The sequence below is a fragment of the Aspergillus ambiguus genome (assembly GCF_047715705.1).
Source record: "Aspergillus ambiguus strain CBS 117.58 unplaced genomic scaffold BDV59scaffold_75, whole genome shotgun sequence".
Lineage (NCBI taxonomy): Eukaryota > Fungi > Ascomycota > Eurotiomycetes > Eurotiales > Aspergillaceae > Aspergillus > Aspergillus ambiguus.
The window spans coordinates 24,817-35,208 of NW_027395588.1; the positions used below are offsets into that span (position 1 = coordinate 24,817).

The window sequence follows — 10,392 nt, forward strand, 5'->3', positions numbered from 1 at the left end:
CTACTAGCCGTACGACTGGGAAATACCGGCTTCTAGTTCTTGATAGCCATGGAAGTTATCTCACGCCTCAGTTCGACCAATTATGCAGTGAAAACCATATTATTCCTATCTGCATGCCTGCGCATTCATCCCATCTTCTACAGCCTTTGGATATAGGCTGTTTTGCACCGCTAAAACACGCGTATAGAGGCTTAGTGGAAAAGCTTATGCGTACGGGCGTCAACCATATTGATAAATATGACTTTTTGGAGGCATTCCCTGCAGCCCGCGACACTGCTTTTAAAGCAGAGACTATCCGGAATAGCTTCGCAGCAGCTGGCTTAGTTCCATATAATCCTGAGAGGGTCCTTAGTAAGTTGAATATTCGACTGAAGACCCCTACACCACCAGGCAGTCGGTCAACCAATTCAGCGCCTAAAACACCATACAACGCTAGGCAGCTAGAAAAGCAGGCATCTACAGTGAAAAAGCTGCTTAGTTCCCAAAGCCCTATTCCTTCATTAGAGGCGCGATTAAATAAGCTTATAAAAGGTCATGAATTACATCTTAATAAGCTTGTTCTTGCACGTGAAGAACTACATGATTTACGCGCTTCTAATGAGGTAAAGGCTCAAAAACGGAAGCGCTCTACTAGGCAGCTTACTCTTCCAGAAGGCTATACAGTTCAGAGAGATTAGGAACAATCTCAGCGTGAGAATGAGGTCCAGGAAGGTCAGGATACTATCCCTATAGATCTAGTGCTTTCTGCAGTTGGGCCACGCGTACGAGCTCCACCGCAGTGTTCTAATTGTCATATTCGGGGACATACTAGAGTTAGATGTCCTAATCCACTTAGTAATTAGTTTTATATGGAAATGCAATTGTTTGGTTGATAAAAGCACTTAAATCTCGCCTAGAGGCGGAATCGGGAGCGGAGGTGCGGCGCTCGCTTGTGTGCGGCGCTCGTTTGTGAAATACGTTAATCCACGGGGACATTTGCTGACTAGGGGTCGAGACTCCGATCTCGAGAGGTGAAAGGAACAAGAACGTAACTCATGTATTTCTCAGAATACTGAATATAAAGAGGAAAGAAGAGAATACAGAGGAGATCTCCTGCTGCGGGTCCTCTAGTACCTATCTCCTGGTAAACGCAGCTATGATAGATGTCTTAAGAGAATAGGAAGTTGATAGACTCCCGCTGGGCCTTCAGCAGGATAGGGCAGGCGGAGTCACGGGACCTTGGTCCCGTGGCCCTGGTCAGGTGATCATCCCAGGAATGGCGGACGGTGGGTTAAACCATAGAGGGATTGCAAAGCTTGGGAGGAGCCCACACGCTTACGATATTACCCTTATTGTTTTGGTAACTCATTGCTCTTCTAAGATTGCCTCTGATATCAGAACTAATATCTCACTCTGATTTGTAGGGCGCATTAGACCCCCGAGGTAGACCCAGATCGACCAGTTGTGTGGGGAACCGCTGTGAAAGGGAAAAACATTTGCGATCAGGATAAGCATTTCTAAGCTCTAGGTAGGTGGGTAGGTACGTAATTACGCCGTATTTTTCCGTCTGAAACTTTAGGTACATTCCCAAGACCATACGGTAACTTTTCTTGTACTATGGCGGCCCCAGGGGGTTTGCCGAGGAGCACCCCGTAGTATCCAACCAATTTGTATATGCCGCCATACACATGCATAATGATATAGGGGAAAAAATTAAAGATTGATACACATTGAGTAAGGAATGGCGTTCCTAAACAGGCATACGCATGCGAGGCCTCAGGAGATAAATAGGACCGGGACGCACGTACAACGACTTTAAGTACATAACCAAAGCTCATTTTTGTCTTTCTGCGCCATCATACTCCAGTTCAATTCGGAATATTAGTATTTCAACACTTCACAGCCTTGGAAAATGACTAAAGTCCGCGTGGGGGCTGTCCAAGCTGAGCCCGCCTGGGTGGACCTGGCTGGGAGCGTTGCAAAGACCATTGCATTAATCCAGGAAGCTGGAGCGAAGGGCATCAATGTCCTCGGTTTCCCTGAAGTGTGGATTCCTGGGTATTTGTGGTAAGAAATCTGCACCTACAGCTAGCAAAACACTAGAGGATCATTAACTAACACTGTCGCCCCACTCGCGTTAGGGCAATGTGGACGGGCAGTGTTGTAGAGAATATGGAGCTCATGCACCAGTACATGGCTAATTCGCTGGCGCGCAATTCCGTAGAAATGGATGCAATTTGCCAGGCTGTGAAAGAAGCGGGGATTTTCATTGTGCTCGGCTACAGCGAACGCGACGGTAGCAGTTTATATATGGCCCAGTCTTTCATCAACCCCGCCGGTGAAATTGTTCATCACCGACGTAAAATTAAACCCACTCATGTCGAACGGTCTATATGGGGCGAGGGCCAGGCGGAGTCCCTCCAGACCGTGGTCGACTCCCCATTCGGTCGCATTGGAGGCCTGAACTGTTGGGAGCATCTGCAGCCGCTCCTCCGGTTCTACGAGTACTCTCAGGCGGTCCAGATCCATATTGCTAGCTGGCCAGCGGAGTTCCCCGAGCCAAAGGGGATGAAATGGCCTTTCCATGAGACGGACGTGGCCAGCCGAAATGTTAGCCAATTCTTCGCTATTGAGGGCCAAGCGTTTGTACTGGTCTGCACGCAGGTGGTCAAGAAAGAAAGTCTTCAGAAACAAAACCTGATAGGAGGAGGAATTATTCAAACGGTATTTCCCGCTCATCTCGTTTATCTTGTTTCCCCTGGTTTTATTTACACTTCTTTTCTATCATACCTCTTACTCTTCCTTCCATTTCTGTGATAGCTACTGATGACTTCTATGAACAGCCAAGTGGGGGTTTCTCTATGATTTTCGGACCTGACGGAGCCGCTCTCGTGGAGGCACCTCCCGCCGGTGAAGAGTGTATTCTGCAGGCCGATATCGACCTCCAAGATATCGACTATGCCAAGGCAATGATTGATACTGTTGGCCACTATTCTCGTCCAGATCTTCTGTCATTGCAGGTCAACACCCAGGCGGCCAAGTGTGTGTGGTTAAGAGGGGAAAATATCAAATATAAGAACTAAGAGCCACAATTGATCACGTACGACCATAAAGGACCAGACTATCTTTTCAGCTCTGACAGGATATTTTAATAGAATCTCTGAAATTTGTTAAATATCAATCTAAACAATACCCAAACCAATTTCTATTGACGCAGCACTGTATATATGGAAACGAAACCCATGAGCTCATGTACGCGTGTGTCATTTTGAAAGGAAAACAAAAAGTAGAGGCCAATTACAGGTTCGCCTGCATGTGCTTAGAGATCATGGGGCAAGAGGCATCAAAGTCGTCAAGAATGGCCATGGGCGTCGGTTCCAGGTCTAGGAGAGCTTCATCAACCAACGACAGGACATCAGAAGCACAGCCAAAGGAGAGACTCCATCCTGCACCTCCCTGGCCATAGGAGTGAACAATGCGGCTAGGCTTGCGACCAATTTTGCGCAATTCACGCTCCACCCGCACGTTCCTTTGGCGGAATGGTCGCAGCCCCTGGGCCAATGGGTAATCGGGGTCCATGCGGGCATTCTTGAGACCTGGAAGGAAGGATTCGCAGCGTGCGCGCATGCGCTTGATGATGGGCGACTCCAAAGTCAGATCCAGATTCCATTCATGTGACTCAGCAATGCCGCCAATCAACAGGATGTTGTCATTACGAGGCACCAAGAAGACAATTTCATGTTCGGAGTGAGCAGCATCGGCAGAGATAGTGAGGGCAGCCTCTGCCTTGGGGAAGTCCGTGCCATCATTGAGGACTCGGATCAAACCGCCCCGAATAGGGTAGCAGGAGGAGTCACCTGCGAGTTCGGCTCCAGCCAGTCCAGTAGAGTTCAAAATCACGTCTGCCCCAAAGCGTCGACGAAGGCCTTCCTCATGTTCGAGGATATCCCCCTTCAATGTCTCTGTCACAAGGGTAGCTCCCTTGGCCTGGACCAGCTCCATGAGCCAAGACATGCACTGATCGGTGTCGATGATGGGTGCCAGGTGCTCATAGGCATCAACGGCACCGTACGATGGGTCGATGTGACGCTTCTCCATCAAATTGGTGGAGCGGACAAACCCGCGAACGCCGCTGGCCATGATCTCCTCCATCTTGGACAACTGAGCCGGGTCGTCCTCGATAGGATTAGGGAAGAAAAAGTCGGCAGGTTTCATCCGCACACCTGACGCAGCGGAGAGCTCGGGGATGGCAGCCATCTGGTCCCAGTTGTGATAGGCGACCATGCACCAACGCTTGGAGTTGGCTAGGGAGATGGCGTCAGTGTGCTGTCCACACACAGCAGGAGGAAATTCCCACAGAGCACCGGCGATTTGCGAGGTCAACCGTTGCTTGTTGGTGTAGGATGCCCACTCCTTGGACATGATCGTGACATGATATCCCTTGTCAAGCATTGCCCAGGAAGTTACCAGACCTGTCACACCTCCTCCGATCACGAGGACCCGAGGAGACGAGGGGCTTGCGGCTTGCAGGCGTGTGGGATATGGAGTCATATCCTTCCACATCACCAGAGGAGACGGGATGCCTTTGGGCAGATGATGAAGTGATTGATCCATGTAGGTCACTTCTATTGTCTGAATAACTTTTTGTGGGTAAAAAGATCTTGAGAGAAAAGGAACCGCGAAAGAGTTGTGTGAATGAAGGACAGTGCTGGTATCAAGTTCTGAGGGACTCGGCCTAGCGCATTTATATCTTTACCAGAGCGACACAGAGCCACCAAAGATTTCCTTCCACTAACTTACGCAGATGTTGGGGGCTATACAAGGCGACCCAATCTAAGGCTACAACTACTCGTCGTCACTAGTCTGCTTTGTACTTGGGGCTAGTGCCATTATCGTGAGAAGTGCAGCTTGGGCCTGAAAAGTCGGGAAAGAAGGCCGATACAACGGGAAACGCCGGCCTCCTCCTCTCAGCAGGTTAGCTTTCTGCACAAATGACTGAAAATATAGATGTGTAAGAATCTGAACCGTGAAGGAACCATGCCTCCAAAGTCACTTGAAAGCCGCTTGAAAACACGCCATACCACTTCTGAGCACTGGATAAATCGTGGACCCGATATTACAGGACCAAGACACACGTGAATTTCGAACAGCTGGCTATATTTGGAAAATATCTGTCCGGCTTAGTATACAACATGTTGCAATACCGGCTTCCACATTTTGCGACAACTCCATCTGCACTATGAATCCCTTCAAACCAAGTTTGAAGCAGTGGAATCAGAGGTGCTAGGTTACTCAGGTGCCTAATCAGAGGCTTATGCAGTTAATTCTACTTGTTCATATTAGATAAGAGATCTGACGAGGAGGCTGAACAAGCATAATTTGTACCCACCAACCAGCACCCGCGCCCCTGAACGGCAAGGATACGTGCAGGAGCGGGAAGTTTATTTAATTCTGTCAACCAGTGATTACTGCCAAGGCTCAACTGGCCATACAAAACTGCGGTGTGATCCAGCCTCCGCACCTCCGTCGGCCCAGGAATCAGGTCAGAATAGAAGTTAGAATTCAGGGTATAAAGATAGCCATTGTAGTGGTAGATTTAGGAATTCAAGTCCCTGCTACAGTCCAGAATATAGTGAAAATTACATAATATTACCGACAGCCGCATTCCCAACAAATTCCTCCCGGCCGCAGGCTTTCGTTCATTCTCATACAATACAAGTATTGTTACTGTTTCAGCCCCTTCCAAGTTGTCCTTATACTTCGGTATTTTACCAACGTAGTTCTCAGCGAGACAAACCGCACTATTATGCAGTTGCATCCACTAGATAACAGAGTTATCTAATAATAATAAATAATATAATTGATTGAGATCATCGAAACTCATCAGGCTTTTCTCTTCCTGACATCTTTTGCTGCTCTTTTCTCACTGAAGGCGATCCCATCATATCCCCAAACATTCAGAATCTCTCGCATCATGAAATCTGCCGATGCTCAAGAAAGTTCTCAAGTCCACGAAGATCTCCGGGGGTCTGGTATTCGGGACTCTGATACCGAGGGGGCTCCCCTTAAAGAGGCGGTGGTGAGAGAAGCCCCAGATGGAGGACTCACAGCATGGCTACAAGTCCTATGCGGGCATTTGATTGTCTTCAATGTCTGGGGATACATCAACTCCTATGGCATCTTTGTGCCATACTATGTCACCACTTTGAATCGCAGCTCCTCAGACATTGCCTGGGTTGGCTCGCTACAGATCTTTTTCGTCTACTTTCTAGGAAATTTCTCAGGCCGAGCCACGGATGCGGGATATATCCGTACCACTCTTGCCGCTGGCCTGTTCTTTCAGTTGCTAGGCGTCTTTATGACTTCGCTGTCTACCAGATACTGGCAGTTACTGCTCTCTCAGGGTGTCTGTCAAGGAATTGGAGATGGGCTGCTGTTCTGTCCCATCGTCGCTTTGATGTCCACCTATTTCACGAAGAAGCGCACCATGGCCATCTCTATCTCCGCCTGCGGTGCGGCCACCGGCGGATTGGTATTTCCAGCCATCGCACAGACTCTCCTACACCGCATTGGTTTTGGCTGGACTGTACGTGTTATGGGTTTTGTGCTCCTGTTTAATGCAGTGGTTATCATGCTCTGTGTGCGGCAGCGGTTGCCTCCGCGTAGATCGGGCTCTGTGATCGAGCTAAGGGCGTTCACCGATCTCTCTTATACGTTCTTCGCTATGGGAACTTTCTTCTGCTTCTGGGCCGTTTACTATGCCTATGACTATGTTAGTTCAACCCCATCTTGCTGTCCTTCCCCGCCGGTCCATGATCCATGATCACTAATCAAAATATTCAGGTCCGTTCGTTTGGACAGGATATCATTGGTGTGTCTGACTACACCTCTTTCTCCATCCTGATGATCATCAATGGGCTGGGTTTGCCCGGCCGTCTGATCCCAGCATTCCTCTCGGATCGTTACACCGGCCCTGTGAACATGTTCATTCCGGTGAGCGGTTTTGCGGCTGTCTTACTGTACTGCTGGATTGCTATTGATTCTTATGGGGGTCTTATCGCCTTTGTTGTTGTTTACGGCTTCTTCGGGGGCGGTGTGCAAAGTCTCTTCCCATCAGCCCTGGCAAGCTTGACGGACGAACCGAGCAAAGCCGGAGTTCGTATTGGCATGATCTTTTCAATTGTCAGTATCGCATCTTTGACGGGACCTCCGATTGCAGGAGCCTTGATCGATATCCATGGTGGTCAGTATCTGTATGCGCAGCTTTTCGGTGGCACCTCCATGGTGCTAGGCTGTCTCCTGCTCATTGTGGCACGATATTGCAAGTGCGGCATGAAGCTCTATCAGCGCATGTAGAGAGACAAGAATAACGGCAGAGGTATCAACCATAAGGATAAGAGTTCGAGCGGGGAACGGGAAACAGATACGACGTTATCATAATCTAACCTAGGCTTATTCAGGAGGCTGCTAAATATTATCATATAATAGAAGATACGGAGATTTCCTTTGCCTGACCCCTTTTTTTTTTTTTTTTTGGTGGTTTGATCTGAAAATGTCGAAGGCTTAAGCTTCTTGCACGAACTGGGTTAGAAATGAACTCGATGGCTCTTGACCAAAAGGCAGTGTTACATTCAGCCACGAATTACTCGCATCCGGAAAGAAGACAGACTTTCCCACGGAGTTGAGCGTTTTACTATAGGCGATACCCGAAGGTTATTTATCCATCAGCTATACTGTAGCGTATCTTATATGAGGACAGAAAAGAACCTTGTCTTTTCATGAGTGACGGTAACTAATACATACGCTATACAAGATCCCATACGACGCCGTAATTTCCATCCCGATCCATGGTACTTACTTACCGGGGTTCCACAGCATCAATACGGCCTCCAAGCCACCTGGGCATCAAGGCTAAAGAGCCAAGTTAGCATGGTCCGTTGCTCGATTTAATGCGCGGGAGTATCCTCGGCAAACGCCGATCAAAGAAAATTCTATTAGCGCCGCCTATGGGTTCCGCATGGGCCACGGGTACATGCATGTCAGATACACACTTAAATCTACTACACTACACGTATTCAACTACCCGACACCGAGCCGCCACCTCCGCTCCAACTCCTGCTTACGGGCAAATATAGGGTAACCCATAATGCAGAACACGTATTGTGTGGATTACAGAGCATTAACTATGCCTCGTTGAGTAAGAGCCAAAAACAGAAGTAGGAATAAAAACATACAACAGCCGGGATTCGCTGGTGGTCACCCACCCAACTACTAACCGGCCGGCGTGTGGCTTGAACGCGGTCAAAAGGCGGGTGGGTGCAGCCCGGGTGAGCAATTGGGTGAGGCCGCTTTAGTCGCGCGACCAGGGGTGGGTTTAGGGTGAGTGCACAATAAACAGGGTGAGCAATCACCCATATCGCGCGAGCCCACTCATTGAGTCCACGACTGTTCCCACAAAGTTCTAAAACTCACATATCATTGGTTGCTAATAAGATTTTGAAACACCGGTGTCCTTGAGAAAGTACACAGCCATGTTGATCATTCTAGGCAGCATTGTATTCGGTAAGCGAGCGCCGCACCTCATGGATTCTGACCGCGGTCGAAAACCTCGCTAATTTTAGCCACCAAACATGCCCCCAAAAACGGCTCAAATTTTCAAGAAATTCAACTGAGAAAGAGGGGAGGGTCCTATTAGCGGTTTCTGCTTTAAAAAATTCAGAAATCTCTTGTATTCGTGAAGCAGCTCGTGTTTACAATATTTCCGAAAGAACAATCCGTCGAAGACTATGCGGTATAACAAGGCGCTCAGAAACACGCGTAAATGGCCATAAAATGACTCCAAATGGAGAGGAATCATTAAAAAATGGATTCTATCGCTTATTCAACGTGGAGCGCCTCCCCGATCGTCTTATATACGAGATATGGCCAATATTCTGCTTGCTCAGCGCGGTACTACGCCTATCCAAACAGTTGGAGAGAAATGGGCGTATAACTTTACCGATCGACATGAAGAGCTAAAATCATGCTTTACTCGACAATATAATTATCAGCGCGCTCAATGCGAAGACCCAAAGATAATTCAGGAGTGGTTTAGTCGCGTGTATATCCCCTATATTTAAGACAGAGTAGACGCCTTAATAGACTACTTCATGTTAATATTATCTCGAAAAGAGAATAAGAAGCCACATCACTAAGTGCTTCTATTTGTCTACTCCTAGGCAAGATAGCTTTCCAGAAAATTGCCGCTGAAATTTTGTTCTGCAATCTGGCACGCGGTGGCCTGTAAAGCATAGACGTCAGATTAAAGAATTATATTAAATAGGCATATCCAGAACAGGTAAAATAATATCCAGATTATCCAGATTGGGGCCCAAAAACCACCAAAAGAAAATAAAAAGAGAAACAAGAAAAAGCCTCTGCATTTGCACAACAATATAGGGAAAACCTGTTATAAACAGGGGAAAACCCATATCGAGGCAGTACAAAGAAACGCATCGACTAATAACCGTTAGGACAAAAGAATGCTATAAAAAAGTATCCGAATAACTTCTAATAGACTATAGAATATTTGCGCATCACTGTTAAGTTGGGTCAGAACCTGAAAAGCGGATTAAACAGGTTATTACTTACGTCTTAGCGTAGCCAACGTTATGAGAATTTTCTTGCTTATAATAGCGTATTTTTATCGAGAAGATTATTACTCACATATTACCCATAGCCATCATCGCCGGCACGGTGTACATCCAGTCATGTTGTGTTAAGTAGGATCTTAACATACCCACTACTGCTTTCAATTAAAATTCCGTAACTGATAAATCACATAATTACTTACTATCCATAGCCAATGTGAGTACCAGGCGAACGCAGTATAACAACTTTCGGTCTGCTACTCACGCCTTGTACATAATTAAAAGGGTCAGTAATATCATGGCTATTGTAATCGAGTTCCACTTACGCGGTATCTGAATGTTCCCTATAGGTAACAGTCTCTGTCAGCATTAGGCCCGAGTAGTTCTCATAGAATAGCTTGGATGGTTAAAATTTACCCCAGCTTAGTTATCGCAGTTGTGCGTCGAGTCAACACTTCTCTTGCCCTCCTAAATCTAAACATTGTTAGCAGTGTCCAGGCAGCTGCTGTAGTAAGACAGGTTGTGACTTACTTGGGTATTCTAAACATTGCTCTTAGCAGTGTCCAGGCAGGTGCTGTAGTAAGACAGAGTGTAACTTACTTCGACCTATTTTCTGTTAGCAATGTCCATGTAGTTGCTGTAGTAAGACAGGTTATAACTTACGTCGTCCTGATTATTGCTGTTAGCAGTGTCCAGGTAGTTGCTGTAGTAAGACAGGTTGTGACTTACTTGGGTACTCTAAACATTGCTCTTAGCAGTGTCCAGGCAGTTGCTGTAGTAAGAC

General features: G+C 47.2%; 3 protein-coding genes across 3 annotated transcripts; 2 read left to right on the forward strand and 1 right to left on the reverse strand.

The window, feature by feature from the left end:
* Positions 1-1,891: 1,891 nt before the first annotated feature.
* Positions 1,892-3,062, forward strand: BDV59DRAFT_206588 (carbon-nitrogen hydrolase family protein; the record flags this gene model as incomplete). Its single annotated transcript, XM_073694819.1, has 3 exons — positions 1,892-2,046; positions 2,121-2,703; positions 2,823-3,062. 3 exons carry the CDS (start codon positions 1,892-1,894, stop codon positions 3,060-3,062), a joined length of 978 nt encoding a protein of 325 aa, XP_073542628.1.
* Positions 3,063-3,276: 214 nt separating this feature from the next.
* On the reverse strand, positions 3,277-4,530 carry BDV59DRAFT_211789 (FAD-dependent oxidoreductase; the record flags this gene model as incomplete). Its single annotated transcript, XM_073695876.1, has 1 exon — positions 3,277-4,530. One exon carries the CDS (start codon positions 4,528-4,530, stop codon positions 3,277-3,279), a length of 1,254 nt encoding a protein of 417 aa, XP_073542629.1.
* Positions 4,531-5,953: 1,423 nt separating this feature from the next.
* On the forward strand, positions 5,954-7,335 carry BDV59DRAFT_206590 (MFS general substrate transporter; the record flags this gene model as incomplete). The annotated part of the gene is made up of 2 exons (XM_073694820.1): positions 5,954-6,751; positions 6,823-7,335. The coding sequence occupies 2 exons, from the start codon at positions 5,954-5,956 to the stop codon at positions 7,333-7,335; spliced, it is 1,311 nt and encodes a 436-aa protein (XP_073542630.1).
* Positions 7,336-10,392: the final 3,057 nt, after the last annotated feature.